The 18,166-nt window shown below is 35.9% G+C and overlaps 1 protein-coding gene across 2 annotated transcripts in view; it reads left to right on the top strand.

Annotated features, from left to right (window-relative positions):
- The window catches only part of map3k5 (mitogen-activated protein kinase kinase kinase 5), a 50,559-nt gene that overhangs the window by 6,339 nt on the left and 26,054 nt on the right, over positions 1 to 18,166 (top strand). For both annotated transcript variants that reach the window (XR_014603354.1, XM_084090560.1), the window contains exons 2-5: positions 3,962 to 4,101; positions 10,228 to 10,251; positions 12,306 to 12,499; positions 12,977 to 13,145. Coding sequence is in view for 1 of the 2 variants with exons in the window: in XM_084090560.1 (XP_083946686.1) it covers positions 3,962 to 4,101; positions 10,228 to 10,251; positions 12,306 to 12,499; positions 12,977 to 13,145 (527 nt within the window). In the remaining variant the exon portion in view is untranslated. The remainder of the gene's footprint in view (positions 1 to 3,961; positions 4,102 to 10,227; positions 10,252 to 12,305; positions 12,500 to 12,976; positions 13,146 to 18,166) is intronic.

Genomic DNA, 18,166 nt, shown 5'->3' with positions numbered 1-18,166 from the left:
CTGTGTTGTAAAACGCACTATAGTAAAGATGACTTGACTTGACAAACTGAGGGATGTGAAAATGACTGACTGTTGTAATCAACAAGAAGTCACAGATGTTCAACGCAAATTTTGTTTTGAACCAGTTGGTTACATGAAGAATCTCATTGTTTTTCACTTTAACAATAGGTTTAATAGTTTCTTCCTACCATATATTTTTAATTTATATTGTATGAATACATCAAAAGAATGTATTATGCTTATTTTAAACATTTATATTCAATTATAAATAAGAAATAGGCTTCACTGTAAAAAATTATTTGATCACTAAGTGTGTTTTTCCATTACTTAAACTCATCAAAACAATTTAACCAATTTTTTGTAGTTATACAAGATTCACTTTATTTATAAAGCACTATTTAAAACAACAACTGTTGACCAATGTGCTGTACATAGCATTAACGTAAACACAATAAAATAAAACACATAACAGACAATAAAACCAATAACATGACACTGTCACTAATTGTCACTAATAAAAACGTTGAATCTTTGCTTGGTATTATAAACGGCAGCTCTCCCCGCTACCAGATGCTCTACTAGCATTTATTTACGAGTGTATGCAAAACTCAGCCTTAGTCAGAGGAGATGCCATGTTTAATTACATCCGAAAGTACAGTACGCTGTTTTCCTGGGTATCAAATGTTCAGCCGAAGAAACGTTTAAAAGTCATTCTGCAAATTTACATTAGACAAAAAATGCTTGAATTTTTTTCATATGAAAATTAGAAATGACCCTAGTACCAGGTGTATTCTGTATTAATGTGTAAAGTCAACCATGTAGGCATTAACAATTTACTGATTGAATTACAGGAGTATAGGAACTATAAAAGGTACAAAAACAGGAACTACCTGTTCATCCAAACAATTGAAGGGGAGTATATGAGTAAGCTATTTGAAAACGGCCATTATTCTTGTGGTTCTGTTTGGTGCCACTAGTGAAATTATACACTCCAGTTTTCAGATATTACACGTACTATACTTCCATCCCTCTCAGTGTCGTTTCTACTCCAAAGTTTATAATGTTGTTGGATGCCCTTTTGGATTTAATAATCCAGTCTGGCCAACAATCTGGCGTTTCAGCATGATTGGTTTCTGCCTGTCCAGGAGCAACATTGGTCCTCTTTGTTGGAACAAAGACTCAGTAGCTCAGAAAAGCTAAAACTCAAACTCATTTAAAGCTTTTATTTACCTCATGTACTTTAAGTTTCACATTAATTTAATGTAACTAAATAAATAACCTAAAAGCCTAACGTAGCTGTACCTTGCATTCATTATTTGAGAATTGTCTCTCTTTTTTTCTTCTTCAAAAAGCCATTTGTTGGATGACTCTACCTCTTATTACATTGCCCATTAATATGATTTGTGCACTTTGCTCTACTTTACTTTGATGAAAGTGTCTCTTTAGAATAGTTATTTAGTTCTTCTCAGAGAGGTATTGGCAAGAGCAAGTAGTAATGTGACTGTAGTGGCTGTACATGAAAAACTGGAATAGATTTATGTGGGAGAATTTGAACTATGCATTTTCCATGCATGAAATCATAAACAGATTTCCATGTGTGTATTGGAATGCTAGATCCAGTATTCACAGCTGGAAATTATCATCATTGTCATTGGTTTCAAACCTGTATGAATTTGTTTTTCCAAAATTCATGAAAGGTGATGTTCAGCAGAATGTTAGTGACTGACAGCCTTGATAACATTTCTCATTTGTTGTGGAACTGTACGATTCTGGATAAATTGTTAATCACGATTTTACTTGTTTCAAATAGAGATCACAATTATTGACTAAACAAAATAACGTAACTTACCAGTGCTTCTGACAAAATGTTCAAGGTTGCACTTTTTTTTACAGTACGTGCACTACAGTGAATTTACCTAAGAAAGCACTGTTTAACATTATGTAACTTATATGAGTTAAGGTAAGGTTTAGGGGTAGATTCAGGGTTAGTACCTAGTTATATTACCCAGTTGTTGTAATTACTCTAGGAAGTACATATGGGGGAAAGGACTGTAAAATAAAGTGTCACCAGTGTTAATACCTGCAGTTGATTTGAAATGTTTAATTAATTTGAATGAATTATTTTTAAAAAATCGATTTGAATTAGGACTGCACGATTAATCGAAACGAAACCACAAGTGTTTTGGCAAAGGCTGTGATTTTTTTAATGTGCAGCTTGTCAGTGTATCACGGCTCTGTGATCAGTAGTAAATGCTGCTCCATCTGAACACCAGACACGGCATGCCCTGCAGAAGTAGATAATGCAAAAAAAAAAGAAAAAAAAAAAAGAAAGTAGATAACGCACGTCATTCCAGGAAATCCCTATTGGGCATCATACTATCGTGGTAGCTGAATACACAGAAGATTGAAACACTTTGATTGAATAAACATGACTAATAAACGCACAACTGCGACAATATATGGTTTATCTGAGTTCTTCAAGCCTTCCCGGGTATTTTCATGATAATAAAGTATATTTATACTTCATTGCTAATCGACATAGCCTAGCATTGTTGGACAAGAGGTTCATAAATGCTTCTCATGTTTGGAAAGATGTTTGACGCGTGTTGCTTTTTCAAATGCACGTTATAAGCGACTCAAACTCGCAGTGCTTTCAGATGGAGCAGCGTTTACTACTGATCACAGAGCCGTACGTCACTGACAAGCTGCGCATAAATGAAATATAATTAATTAAATAATTAAATAATTAAAAACATGAATGTATCCACTCATCCATAAACATTATTTCCCATAAACATTCCATCGGCATGACAACAAGTTCCATGATTCCGCTTATGCACTGCGTCATCAATCTACGCCTTTGTTATTGTAAGAGGTTAGCGACCCCTAGCGGCGAAAAAATAAAATAAACTTCCTGTCCACTGTGCAGTTTAAATACTTCTGCCAGATTTGTCAGTAGATGGTAAACGTTTTTTTTTTTTTTTTTTTTTTTTTTTTGTGAAGTAAAAATTGTGTGCATTAAGTTGTATCTGTATATTAAGTAATTGAGTAATATCTATATATTGGCATTATATCTACCACAGGCCAATCTGCTTTCGATAACGATATTTGCATTGCCACTGAAAAACCTGTATTGGTCGATCACTGCTTCCAGTGGTACAACTCTGGAAAACTTTTGCTTGTCATATTTTACAAATAGTGCACACTTATTTATTTCAGAGGCAATGTGCAGTTCTGCTTGTGGATGTGTGGTTACTCTAACTAGACACTTGCTAATAAGTGTCTCATGCAGAACTGTGAACATATCTCAAAGATCTGATTCCATGAACCTGGCCTTCACAAGTTTTTGTAATATAGATCCAGGGCCTTTTAAACATAATTAGACTTATCTGGTAGACTGGCCTGAATTATCTTCACATCCTCTGTTTTGATTTATAAATGTAAATGGAATTGCATATAGAATTTTGATATAACTTTATAGCAACAGTTATATCAAACATTTTTCACTGTTACGGTTCATTTGAATAAGAAGACACACAGACACAAATCTCGGGATGTTCATACACTCTTTCACATGTCTTTCTCCTCAGGAATGTATGTTGCTTTCTTGCTTTCACTGTCATGTCTGTTTCCTTTGGGTTAACTGAAACAACAGCTCTGGCACAGATGCATGCAAACAGAGGAACCGACTTCCTGCTGATATTTAAATGCAGCGTGTATGGCTCTGAACACTGAACTGTGGGGACAGGCCCGATCGAACATAAACCACACACAAACACTCAGTAAACTATCTCTATCTGTCTGTCTATCTATCTATCTATCTATCTATCTATCTATCTATCTATCTATCTATCTATCTATCTATCTATCTATCTATCTATCTATCTATCTATCTATCTATCTATCTATCTATCTATCTATCTGTGTCTAAAACATGAACCCTGTCTATCTCTGTTCACAGATATTGCAGTGGTTGAAATGACGGATGCGTTTCGACAGCCCTCTCTCTTCTATCACTTGGGTGTGAGAGAGAGTTTCTGCATGGTCAACAACATCATCCTTTACTGTGATCTCAACTCAGACTCGCTGCAGTCTCTTCAGGTCAGAAAGTCTTTTTTTATCTCAATGTCACCAAGGTCAAGAGTCAAATGTGCATTTCATGATGTACTTTTCATATTCTGCTAGTTTGAAGTTTAGAGACATAAAGAATGAATAGTCTTTGTTTTGACTATTTTCCACATAACACACATAGAAGTATGAGAAGAATGTAGTGATCACCAAACATGTCAACTGTTTGAATTTCAGTGTTTTTCTAGATTCCAGACATAGATTACAGCTCTGCTCATTCTTGGCAAAGCTATATTCTGGCATGAGAAGTATTGAAAGAATTTTCTTTCTACGATTTTTAAACAACATTTTTGTATTTAAAAAAAAATGTTTTGTTAGTAATATGTTGGCACAACTTATATTTGTCTGCAAAACTAAATGTAAACATTTAATATATGCCTTTAGATCAAACGGCTATTAAGCCAAACCTTTGACTGGTTGTGTATTACTGCATTAGGTGAACATGATTTTGCCAAGTAGGACATTTTCCTGGATCAGCAACAACATTCCAAAATAACAAATATTCTAGTCCTATCCCTAACACAACCTTTCCCTTAAAGGCAGGGTAGGCAGGATTTTTCTAAAAAACTTTTTCCCAAATTTGTTTAAACTGTCTTTATATACCAATACATAATTAAAATGTAAGTACTCTGAAAAGGAGAGTATAAAAATCGAGTGTCTGTAGTCCTCTCAGGGCTGCAATAAACACAGCTACTTATTCCATTCACTCCCACCCCCTCCCTTCTGGGCTCCTTCCAAAGCCACGCCCCCAAAACACATGAACGCGCGATGCGGCCGCTCAGCTGGAGGAGGACGCGTTTGCCAGCGCCGAGCAGAGAGGAGTGACATCATGTCAGAATCACATGTAATGAAATACCTAATATCATTATGAATATAAACAACTAACATGGCTGTTAGTACTCACTATCAAGTTAGCATATCGATACTGGTAAAGTTTAAAATATATTGAGTTTGATTCGGTAACAAGCTAGTAACATAAGGCAAAGCTAAAAACAGGTTGCATTGATACACGTTTTCCCATTACCATCAGTTACACTGTGATGAAGGTGAATTTCGTGTAAGATTCATAACGTATACGGTGTTTTGCATGTAAGAGCTTCCACGATGAAAGCACTGTTGGCTCTGATGAGGACTAACGTTACACTCCGGAGACAAGTAGCCTACCTTTCTACCTTACTAGTTCCTTTTTTTGCCTTGTTTGCCTTAGCTGACTGTATATGCAGCCAGGTACTGGGAATTTTGACTGCTCTTTCTCTGCCATAATTGTGATTCTTCCTAGCTTCCGTGCCTCTTCCCCTCCTCGAGTCAAACGTGTGCGCGCATGTGGGCAGCTCCTGTAGCGGCAGGGGTGGTAGCCATGGTAGCGAGGGAGAGTGACAGTCGCCCAGCCAATCATTTCATTCGTTCCGAATGGAAATAAGTAGCTGTGTTTATTGCAGTCCTGAGAGGACTACAGACACTCGATTTTTATACTCTCCTTTTCAGAGTACTTACATTTTAATTATGTATTGGTATATAAAGACAGTTTAAACAAATTTGGGAAAAAGTTTTTTTAGAAAAAACCTGCCTACCCTGCCTTTAAGAAATGAATGGCACTTTTGTGAAATGTCGGTGAGGAGAAATGATGCGAGTCCAGTGATAAGCCTTTAAAAAGCTTCCACATATAGCATACAACAGCAAGAACCACCAACAACACACGAAAATTGTTGATATTGATCCAGAAATCGCATAAAACATTTGCGAATAAAGCACCGTTTCCTTCCAGTAAGCCGAAGAGAACAAAATTGTCACTTCCTGATTTTGCTCAGGCATTTCAGAACAACCAAATCAGCATTTCAGATGCTGTGCAACGAGATCGGTGCGCTGATTATTCCAGCTAGGCAATGCCATTCCAGTGCAAAGTCGCAGTTTTTTGATGCACATCAGGGAATTTTTTCGGTAAATGTGTTTCCGTCATAGATAATGCGCATGTTTTCTTATTGGATAAAAAGTTTATTCGACTCAATTGAGTTTATACGTTTTTATGTACGTTTTTAGAATTTATGCGCATTATGGTGTTTCCATCCAGTGTTTATTTTTTATTTTTTATGCAATATCCCAAAATTCGCATAAAAATAGGTATATGGAAACATTGCTAGTGACAAACGGTAGACAAGCAAAAAGCTTTGATGTGAAGTGGCAGCTATTATAGACAAACTTTGTGCATTGTGCAACAAATTGGACTGAATAAAAGCCAAAACAACCTGATCGAGTGCATATTTGAAGGGGGAATAATAGCTTGATAAGGATGTTGCTTGAAACAACTTCTAGTCTTAGTTCTTTTCAATTGCTAACAAGCATCGGTCAATACTTTTTTAAAACTCTCCATACAATCTGTATTACCAAGATGACTCTTGTCCAAACAGTTAATCTCAACTCAAAACTCACTCAGACCATCTTTTTCATCTTTAAAGTTTGAATGATTTTTCACATAAATCAGTATTTCATTATAGGATATGAATAAGTTCTCTTATTTTATTGGCTGTATTACAGCAGAAAGAATGAATGAGAAATGCAGCAATTTTTTTTTATTCCATATCTTTACATATAGTAATTGGTCTAGTGTAATGGCGTATGTGCAGTACTGGAGTCGCAGCTGTGTCAGGAGGCCCTTCTGTATGAAGCTTGTATGTTCTCTCTGTGTTGACGTTGGTTTCCTCTGGGTTTCTCCCACAATCCAAAGATAAATATGAAAGTGTGTGTCATCCTTGTGATGGACTGGCCATCTGTCCAGGGGGTTTTCCTGCCAAGACCCAAAACACTGGGAAAGACTCCAGCCTCCCAACAATCCTACTGGACAAGCGTGTTGGAAAATGTATGCAATGTATGGATGGATTTACAGTACTGTGAGGGTTTCAGTTCTCCCTCTCTCTGCTACTCTTCTTACCCCATGTGTCTTCTAGGGTGACCACTCGTCCCGCTATGGGTTGTTCGAAACAGCTTTTTCACCCCTTGTCCCGCACGTTGCATATTGAGAAAATGTCCCGCATTTTCATCAGTCTATTGGTTTTTTAATTATCATATTAAGAAAATGTGCATGCGTTCTTTTGCCTTTTTAAGAAAGCATTTTATTTATTCTTTTTGCGGCGTAGTTTTCACTTATATTTAACAGTGCTTTGGCAGAAGTACAAATACAACAGCCGTTTTTTAAATCCTATCCAATGGTTGAAAGGAAAGGAGTAAACACGGTCACTAGTAGGCTGTGACGGCTGTCAATCAAAATGTGGACCGGTGATTCAATCCATGTGTTCCCTGTCAGAAAACAAATGGATAATCAACTTGTTGCCTGCTGTGGTTGTTTTAATTCACATCCAGTTTTTGGTTTAATATATTCTTAATATATAAGACTGTCAATGATCTAATTTCATGTTGTTTTATATTTTATTTGTTCATTGTTTATTTTGTTGGATTTTAGTTGGACAGAACTGTTTCAGTGATGTTGAATTTAAATGACATGTAGAATAAAGACATGTTATGTTACATTGTGATGTAATGGTGTTTTCTGGAAGGGACTAAAGAACAAATAACTTTTATCAGCTGAAAGGCAGAATACAAATGTTTTTATTAAGTTAGATAGACATTATATAACAGTTTCAGGTTATGTTTTAGTTATGTTCCTACATAATTGTCCCACACAAACTTATAATCGTCCCACATTTGGTTTGTTTGATGGTGGTCACCCTAGTGTCTTCCTGAATCCATGTTTTACAAACAAAACCGTCCCGATTTACCAAAAGACTGAAAAAAATACTACTGTAATAGAGACTAAAATTAGGACACCTGGGATGGCTTTCAGCTGAAATTGCAAGTTGTGTTTGGAATAATTATTATTTAATTTAATTGTAAATATTCTGCTATGATTATATATTTCAATAAAATTCCTGCAGAAATCCACAGAGTTGGCCATCATTCTGGTTTGAATGTAGTTTTGGAAGCAGTGTGTTAGAATAAAAAAAAATCTGTTTTGCAGATGGTGTGAACAGTATGAATGACAAAAGTGTTCATGGTTTTGGGGAAATGTGGTCATTGAATGCATTTTGTGTGAAACCGATGAAAAATGATTCACAGTTTGGTCCGCATAGACCTCTGTTTCGCTGAATGTGAGAAGAGTTTTAAACATGTGACTTCAGTGTTGGGTGATGCTTGTTAGCAATTGAAAGAAACCTGTGAACTGAACCCTAAAATCTGATTGGTTGAAAGCATGTTGATTTAATGAGCTTGTTTTAATTGGTAAATAACAGTGAGAAACTGCATCATGTGTGCTGCAAATACATTTATTGTATTTGAAACTGTGTATTATTGAAACTTGCACACATTATAATTCAAAGATGAATTGGGCTAGTTGGAAACTCGATCAGCAGGATTCCTCATCGAGAACACGAGCTGTTGGTCGCTGCAGTCATCAGGTCAAACTAAGACAATGATCCATTGTAGTTTAAATAGATTTTAGGGGTCAGTGCTTAGAAATGGAGTCAAAGCACCTGGGTGACGACCTTAAACAAAGCATGCGAATGAAGTATCCAGCTATAGGAACTCTAGAGTGTCACCAGTCTTAATCCAATCAGCATTACTATTCAAAGACTGGGACAGAGGCTCCAAGAGCCATTAAAGACAAAAGGTGAGAGTCTCAGTATTCTGGACTCATTTGATTTACAATAAAAAGAACGGGACTGGCAGGAACCTCTTGCTAAAATCTTTGCTTAACAGAATCATTCATCTGATGTTATCATCTTTACCTTAAATGCTAAATACAATGTACTTCCCCTTAGTTTTTCATGTGATGTTATGTAAGGATGTAGGATGAGCAGATCTTAAATTTGTAATCCCACAGCTAGTAGGAGAAATGCTCATAATCTTGTGAGAAAAAGGGTGCTTGCACATTTATTGGATGGACACAAATTATTAATACAACTCCCATTATTTGCAGCGCATTACTTAGGCATCCAATAATAATCACAATGTAGGTTTCATTGCCACAGTGAATTGTATAGGCAGGCGTTATTGTCATGAAGATCCTCCCAGCAAGGTCATACACCTCGATTATTATTGTACATTACTAAATGGAATTATGCCATATGAGTGGGGACTAAATTGCATAATGTGAAATATATTTAGATGAGCTCTTTATTACTAGGCAGAATTCAGTGGAGGATGGTGCTTGGCGGACACAGATGTTCGAACTGGAACTTGAGTGCATTGCTTAATGCATACTTCATAGTTTAGACTCTGTACTTATTTCAGGAAGCACTACACAATATGCATGTATAAACATTTCAGACAGTAATATGTCATGTCAACCAAGCATTGGCTTGCTTTGAATTGTCTCTGCATATTAAATAGGTAAAGGAGAAATGTTTACATTAAAAATCCCTTTAACCAATCACACGCAAATGGTTAAAACAAGAGAGACCAACATTAGATAACTAGATAGATGTGACTAAAAGATCACTTTTTTGTTAAATGGAGGAAATGGGTTGAATATGCATCAGAAAGAAGGTCAGATTTTGCTGCTATACATAAATAGATGAAGATCAATATATAATGTGTATGTAAATAATGTATGTTTGCTTGTGTGTGTAAAAATAATTATAATAATAAATTTAAGGTTGTTAAGGATGGAATTTAGGACACATGTTCTCTCCCTGGATGTACTTTTTTTTTTTTTTTAAGGGGGGAAAAAGGTTATACTTTGAAACAATTGAACAAATCTGGAGTACAATTTATATTTAAAACACATTAGGTAATTGTACATGTTTGTATTTGTATTTGTGATTGCATTGAGCACTATATGTAAACTGAATTATACTATATGATCAAAATAAACATAAAATAACAAAACAAAAAATTGCCTTTAACAGTACAATGACATAATGTGTAAAGAATAAGGTGTTGAATCAGAGTCATCACGTTTGTTTCATTGACACTGGAAGTGAAGGGTCTAGTTGAGCACAATAATAATCAAAAATATTCAGACACAGTGCATTCTTTGGGTTGTCAAAAAAGAGAACTAGCCTTGTATACAACCTGAATTAATTCATGTCTGATGTTTTTCTCTTACAGGAGGTGATATGTCAGAAGAATATGGTAAGTGTTCTGACTCTCTGACTCATGCTTATTTGCTGTCGTTTTCAAACAGAAAGAAGAGATTATTTGCGTTTGTGCTGTTGTAGACTCATGTTGGCTAATCGGTTTGATTTCAGTCCTGAAAACATGAAAAAAGAAAAACATTTACCATTTTTAGTTTTGGTCATTTCATGTTATAGGTCAGGAGTTTTTAATCTTTTAGATGCCACAGACCCTGAGATATGATCATCCTCATGCGAGGGACCCGACCCTTACATTTAAAAGACAGTTATATATTTTCAAGTATAAAGACCCAGTTAATACTGTGGAAAAATTAGTATTATAAATGTTTTGATTATGTTACATTGATTTTTTTTCTAGTGCTGTTATATGTATTATTTAAATAAATAAAATAAAAAATATATTAATATTTTACAAATGTTATTTATTTTTATTACATGGCTTGGTTGAATTCTAATGTAGAATGCGGTCTGTTATTTCTTGATAAGTATAACACACCGTTGCCATGAAAATCGGAGCGTTGCTATGGACGCAGGATTCTAACCGTAGAGACGGAACGGACTATTTTCTTTAGCGGAAGCAATACAATCATTTTTAAATCAATAAACTCCTTTTTAAATCAATATTTTGTCAAATTATTGATTTATTTGGTAGGTAACCATGTAATAAGCGGGATAATGTAGAGCGAGACGGTTGTTATAGCGAATACTTACATTATATTTTATTAATCAAATGTTTTTTTTTATTTAAATCAAAATTTATTTATGAATTTTAATTCATTTATTATTTTATTCAAATTCATTTATTTAGTACATTTGTGATCTTGAAGTGGTTTTCTGAACTTGGTGAAATGGTGATCTGGAGTTCAATTAATTTGGGCTCCAATGCTGTCCAGTTTAGCTTGCAGAAGTGAAGGACTATTGCTGAGTTATTCCGAACCATGACTTTTTGTCATAGGTCACTAAAGGTGAAGTCCCCTTTAGAAATCTCCATTCCCCATTAATTTAACTTAAATGAGTGACCTGTACAGGGTTTCTGTGGATCTTAACATAAAAATAAGGCCTTAAAAGGTCTTTAATCAGAATAGAAAGTCTTAAATTCGTAATGTCTTGGCATTAAGGGTTGCATGCATTGCAAAGAATGAAAATCTTCCTCAGTATTTCTGTCCTGTATTCCAATACAAATATCTAAGCGTCTTTAAATCAAGATACATTTACTTGAGATGCAAATGTAAAATGAAGTATTGAACAATTGAACAAAATGATTTGAGTTTATGCTTAAAACAAGATGAAATATCCCTTTGATTGAAGTTGATTTTTCTGAGCCCATCGGCAAGTATTTCTTCTTGTTTTAATCATAAACTTGCTTCATTTTGATCAATTTCAAAGAAAACAAGATTTCATGTTTTGTCATTTTGTATCTCCAGTAAATGTATCTTGATTTAAGAATCTTTATACAGTTACACTGGAAAACAAGATACAAGATATATTTATATATTCTGGTGGTTGAGAGCAGAGCGATTCAAGATACATTTTTTGTAAAATTAATTAAAAAGTAACACATCTTTTGGAATTTGTATTTTTTAAACTCCGAAGTCTTGCTAATATAACTCATTGTGGACATTTACATTTAGAGAACATTGAGTGTTCCCCTAAATTTATTTCTTAAATTTTCTTTACTTTAACTTTAAAACTTTAAGTCAACAATTGACCTTCATAAGACTTGCGGAAACCCTGCCTGTACATTATTCAATGTTGTGATCCACGGAAGAAAGAAAATCACACAGGGTGGACATGAGGGTAGACCGAATTGTCATTTTTGTGTGAACTAATTCTGTAGTAAGCCTATTTATTTTTTCTATTATACAATTAGTTACATTTTATTATGTGCATTTAGCAGTTTTTCCCCCCTGCTGTCCACAAGCCAGATAAGACCTGTGGTTTTTGGGGCCTGACGTACCTGCTTACTACTGATTTATTCTTCAGTGTTCGTGTTCAGTAGATGTTAACAGTATTCCACTGCTTCAGTTTTCTTCCTATTTGTTCTTTTTCCAGACATGTGCCGCTAATTACACGTTCATTCCATACATGGTGACGCCTCAGAATAAGGTGTATTGCTGTGAGAGCAGTCTGATGAAGGGTCTGAGTGAGCTGATGCAGCCCAGCTTCGAGGCCCTGCTGGGGCCCATCTGTATGCCCCTGCTGGACAGACTCACTCAACTGCTCACCGGCTGCAAGACCGACACCTGGTGAGAACTCACTCCCTCCTTTCAGTCTCACAGTTAACTGGTGCTCACCCTATGAGTGTCCCATTTCAAATGAAATGAAAGAAACCACATTTGGAAAAAAGATATTTGAAGTGTAATTAAATTGTTTAGTTGGTCTCACGTCCCGTTGAATAACACGGGGAGGCGGGGCTTATGACCTATACTAGGACCAGCCACCGGGGGGCGATCGAGACGTTTTGGCTTCACTTTTCAGGGCTTGTGCGGCACGCTTGATCCAACACAGTGCTTCATGGGCCCAGATGGTGTAGTTACAGCATATACTGTACCAGCGGCTCGCTGTTCACACTAACTAATAAACTTTGGCATTGAAATATTATTCTTGATTTTTTTTTTGTCCTTAGTTTAAATTGTTAACCCTTCTGTGAATGTGCAATTTTATTAAAGATTTGCATTCTACATAGTTCAGTAATTTTTTTTGTCTTTTGTGTGTTTGTTTAGTCAGTACTTCCGTGAGACCGTTCTAAATGAGATCCGTAAAGCACGTGAGCTTTACACCGGAGCAGAACTAGCGGCAGAACTCCATCGGATCCAGCAGCGGCTCGATAATGTGGAGTGTCTCTCAGCCGATGTGGTCATCAACCTCCTCCTTTCATACAGAGATATTCAGGTGAGTGCATCACATAACCTTTTGTTTGTTATTCACAGTGACTCCAAAAATGTTGCAATATTACTCATCACAATCCTGTTTACTATTAAAGGGGTGGTTCAGGATTTTGGACATCGGACCTCATTTCCAAGTTAGCCTGGGTGTTATTTATCAGTGGAGACAGTTTTCAAAAATTTTCATCCAGTCCTTCCAGTTGCATAGTTCGCCAGTGCTAGGCTAGTGCGAGTCAACGGTATCTGCTAGCCTGCCATTAAAAACAGTTTTACCCACTCCACACTACACCAAAATCAAATAAATTATAACGCCAGACTATCGATGTAAATGTCTGTTGAGAGAATAATGTTAGAAATCAAACTACCCTTTCATCGCATTGCAATAGTTATACTTTGTTCCCTGTATTTATTAGCACAGTCTACAGCAGCGGCGGAGTGATATTAAGTTACCTAGGCAACCGAGAGAGCCGGTTCACATGACAATCACGCAAGTGTATTTCCCTGCCGCTGACACTCATCACTACAGAAGCAGAGTATATTTCACGAAGAAATCAACAAGACATAGGACTATGGTCACGTTTGAAAGCCATGCCAATTTTTCGGACTTTGAGACGATGAAGACGAGGAATGCGTGTTATTCAACGAACCGTACATGTATGAGCCGGAATACACAGACGAAGAACTAATCGAGACGGATGCTAAAAGGCCAGAAAGAGAAAGAGTGTCTGTAGAGACAGCAGCCGCTGGAGATGCCGTAGAGAACCGGGACAGAACATCGGGAGACTGGTGGTGCCAGTGCAGAAAATGTATACAAATACAGAAATTTGTGGAAACTTTTTGGTGACCATCTATTTGGTTTATTTTTACATTTTCGAAATGCACACCGAATCACCATGTTGCCAATTCCTTAGTTTACAATCGAATGTTTCAATGTCGTTGTTGAAGGCTACTACTAATTTAGTAGTTTACTTTTACTAAGTAAAATTCCACCGCTGCTGAGAAACTAGTTCCTGTAAATGTAATGCGATCATTGAGATGAAAGGGTAGTTTGATTTCTAACATTATTCTCTCAACAGACATTTACATCGATGGTCTGGCGTTATAATTTATTTGCTTTTGGTGTAGTGTGGAGTGGGTAAAACTGTTTTTAATGGCAGGCTAGCAGCTACCGTTGACTCGCGCTAGCCTAGCACCGGCGAACTATGCAACTGGAAGGACTGGGTGAAAAAAACTGTCTCCACTGATAAATAAACACCCAGGCTAACTTGGAAATCCTGAACCAAAGTCCAAAATCCTGAACCACCCCTTTAAAGGAGAAGTATGTAGTTTCTGGAACACTAGTGAACCTGGCATATTTTCAAACAATCTTGCAAACGCCCCTTTCGTACGTCGTGCCTCCAAAACTCAGACATCACAAATACCGCCTTTTACGGGTGCTTGTGAAGGCATGTCTCAACAAGTAAAAGTAGGCTACTTTCAATAAAAGGTCCAGCATATTATGAATACCTTTAGCTGTGTTGCTATGTGTCATTGTAAACAACTGAGAAGACTAACACTCTGTCTAGAGCTAATGCGAGCATCTCGCAGTGAATTTTGGCTTGCACTTCTGTCTTTTTTTCCCCATATAAAACATAAGCCACGACTAAACACCCTCTGGCTCCGCCTGCTACAGTAGCCTAACTCATGCTATAGGATGAGCTGACAGACTGATGGATCTGAGCTGACCGCGCTCAGTTTTTAGATGGTGCCTGGGAGGCTCAATGTTTACACGTTTGGGGGAGATTAAGCTTTGAATGGCATACTAATAGTAGTCACTGAACATTATGTACACAATGAACTTGAGACTGGGTTAAGAGATAAAAATCTTACATACTTCACCTTCAAAGATTTTCTTTATGCAAAACTTGTATGTAGTGAAGAAAAGTAGAAAGGGAGTATGTCATTGGTTGATTTAGGTCACACTTTAACAGGATGTTCCAGATTCAACAGGATAAGATTCAAGATCATTTTTCAGATCTTGCTCATTATGCAGACACAACAATAAACCATTCATGAGTATATTCTGCTGAAAAGACCAATGGTCATTATTTTTGCAATTCTGTTTGCTGACACCAGTAGCTCAGAAACTACACACTTTATAGGGAAGCTATGTGTACAATTTTCCAAAGTATCGACACAAAACACAAACATTATACGTGTTAATATGAGACTAGTGTGATAAAATTGTTTACTTTATTCAAAATGATATCCAACATGTCAACTCCTGTCATGGCCATGTAAAGATGGTAAACCTTGTAAATGATGCATGATATGTGCAAGGGTACCTGTCCATAAAACACTGTTTACTTGGATCATACTCTACCCACAGGAATACCAGAGGCTCGTCTGCCTTAATCAGAGTAGTCCCACCAGTGCTCATCAATTTAAACCACTGTCTTTACATCTCAAATACTTTTTTTGTCCTGAAAAGTTGAAGCTTTAACAAAAATACAAGATGCACTGTTCTGCTTTATAACTTCTTGAATGTCTTGGTTGCCCCAAATACTTCCACTGTTGGTGTGCTACTGTGAACTCGCTGTTCACACCTTTATTTATATAGCACTTCACAGATTGTTTCAAAGCAGCTTTCGAGTGATAACAGGAAAATGATGCATTTCGGCTGTTGTTCATCTGAAGTTGTAATGATTATTAATTATTAAATTATTAAATCAGTTCATTTCATCTATAATGCAGTTCTGCTAAAAATGATGTCATCGGTTAGCTCAGTTTAGTTCTCACATAACAGTGTCAATACAGTCAGATCAATAATATTGTTGACTAAGTGTCCCTGAGCAAGCCAGAGGCGACCGTGGCAAGAGTTTAGTAATCGACAGCATGCCACTACGCTTAACTTGCATTGAACCTGGAATGTTCTATTAATCTGTGATCGTGATGGGTCAGTTTCCTTATAGTCCAGTCATTTTAAGCCAAAATGGGGGTAAACCTTGAATAAATTGCAACAGAAGCAAACTCAAATGATTTTGTATCCTCAGTATGTCCTGAGTAAGGAAAAAAAAGTCCCGAAGAATCCCATTAGGGGAAAGTTTAGAAAAAGACCCAAATATAGCCTATTCATTCTTTTTCTTACGTGAATAGGGTAAAAATTTTAACCTTTAGATATCACCATGAAAATTACTGAGTTGATTACTTACATCAAGACAAACAAAAAATGTATTACAAGTTTTTTGAAATTGTTTGTTAACATGGACAAACGATGCATAATCTAATTACGTATGTGCTAATTTGCATAAATACCACAACAGATCTAAACATTGGGTATAGCCAGGGGAAAATGTCTTGTTGAATCTTGTTGACACATAACAGTAAAATACTTGATGTTTAGGTCTGAATGGAACCCATTTAGGCTACCCATGATGAGCATTAATACATAGAGGCAGGAAGAAGTACTTTAAACCAGCCTTTAAAAGAAAAGTTGTTCCCATGGAAAGAAAAAGAAAATCTACCATAGATTTCCCCAAATGCATCAAGGTGAGGTGCTGAGCTCGAGTTTGACTGAGTGTAAATGTTGGAAGAGCTCGGTGTGCTCTGCCTTAGGCTATAGCTGCCTCTTTATATCTGGCAGAGCTGCTACTGAATGGAGGCAAAAGACAAAATTGTTATTAATGTGCTAGCAAAATGTAGAACAATACATTTGTTCTAGGCTGTTGCTTTTGGATGCTGGAGTTGTGTACAGATCAGTTCAGGATGGTTTTAGATCCTACTATTGTTGGGACTGTTAGTGCCTGTGCTGTTAAAAATTAATAAGAGGAGAACAGGAAGTCATAAATGCTCTGCTATAACTCTGACACACCTTGGCAGTAAGTTACTGTAGAAGTTCAAAACTATGATAAATGTAGTCTTATGTACTTTCCTAACCTTCTGTGACCTTTATCTCCTCCATTTTTTTCTGTCTCATTAAATGGGCCATACTCTACACGTTCATATAGTTTTTCCCTCACGTCCTCTTACAATGTTAGTCATAGTTTCTTGCACTTAAAACCATGATGATTTATTTTCATTACCATTTTCCACCCTCTCTTTTTTAAGCACAGGCACTAACAATTTTGAGCCTCAAAATTAACAAACAAATTAAAATTAACATTAATAAACAGGTGTTGTTTTTAATGTACTTTTAAGTATGTGTACTGTATGTAAATAACCTCTTTAATGTTTGGCCAACCTCATGGTTGGGTCATGTTACAGAATACTTAGTAGGTGTTGATATAAAAATGTGATTGTCATAATCATTCATGTTTTGGCTTTGGAGCTTTGTTTTAGTAGAAGTTTGACTTATTTTGACGATCCAGTTCTTTTGAAGAGTTGAATGAATTGTTGATTCATTGGTTCATTTACTTCATCTCGTCATTACGTTATCATCAGACATCATGATGTTTTACGCACTTAAAACACGTTTTAATTGGACATGACCAAAAGACTGATTCATAAATGAATTGTTCAGTCCAATCTGCTAACATAAATGAATCAAAAGTACATTGAACTTTATTTCAAAGCTTCAACGTAAAAGAAAATGTGCCAAAGGTCTAATGAATTGTACTGTATGTTTTTGTGAATACTAACACAAAGTAGAGGATGTCATGAATATTTCAGTGCTTTTATTTGAATGAAGTATGAAGCAAATACATTTTACTTGACAGAATCATTATTTCTGAACATTGGGGTTTTCTATTATTTATTAAAGGTTTATAATTATAATAAATAAGAAAAAAGAATACAAAGAAACTAAATGCACATTTACTACAGAATTATTGATTCAGATTTTCATTTTTCATGTGTTGTAAATATGAGGGTAATATAATAAAACAGGCTGGTGGTTAGGGGTGGGAATCTTACAGGAAAACATTGGATCCGTTGTTTATTTATTATTTAATTTTTTTTTTTATATTTACTATTTTAATAATTTTTCTTTCAACCACAGTAATGTTTCACCATTGCATTCTGAATCCCCACAATTTATAATATTGTATAATA

This window comes from Abramis brama (assembly GCF_963993115.1).
Source record: "Abramis brama genome assembly, chromosome: 18".
In the NCBI taxonomy this organism is placed as follows: domain Eukaryota; kingdom Metazoa; phylum Chordata; class Actinopteri; order Cypriniformes; family Leuciscidae; genus Abramis; species Abramis brama.
The sequence above is the reverse complement of the archived record's forward strand: the minus strand, read 5'-3'. Positions and strand labels throughout refer to the sequence as shown.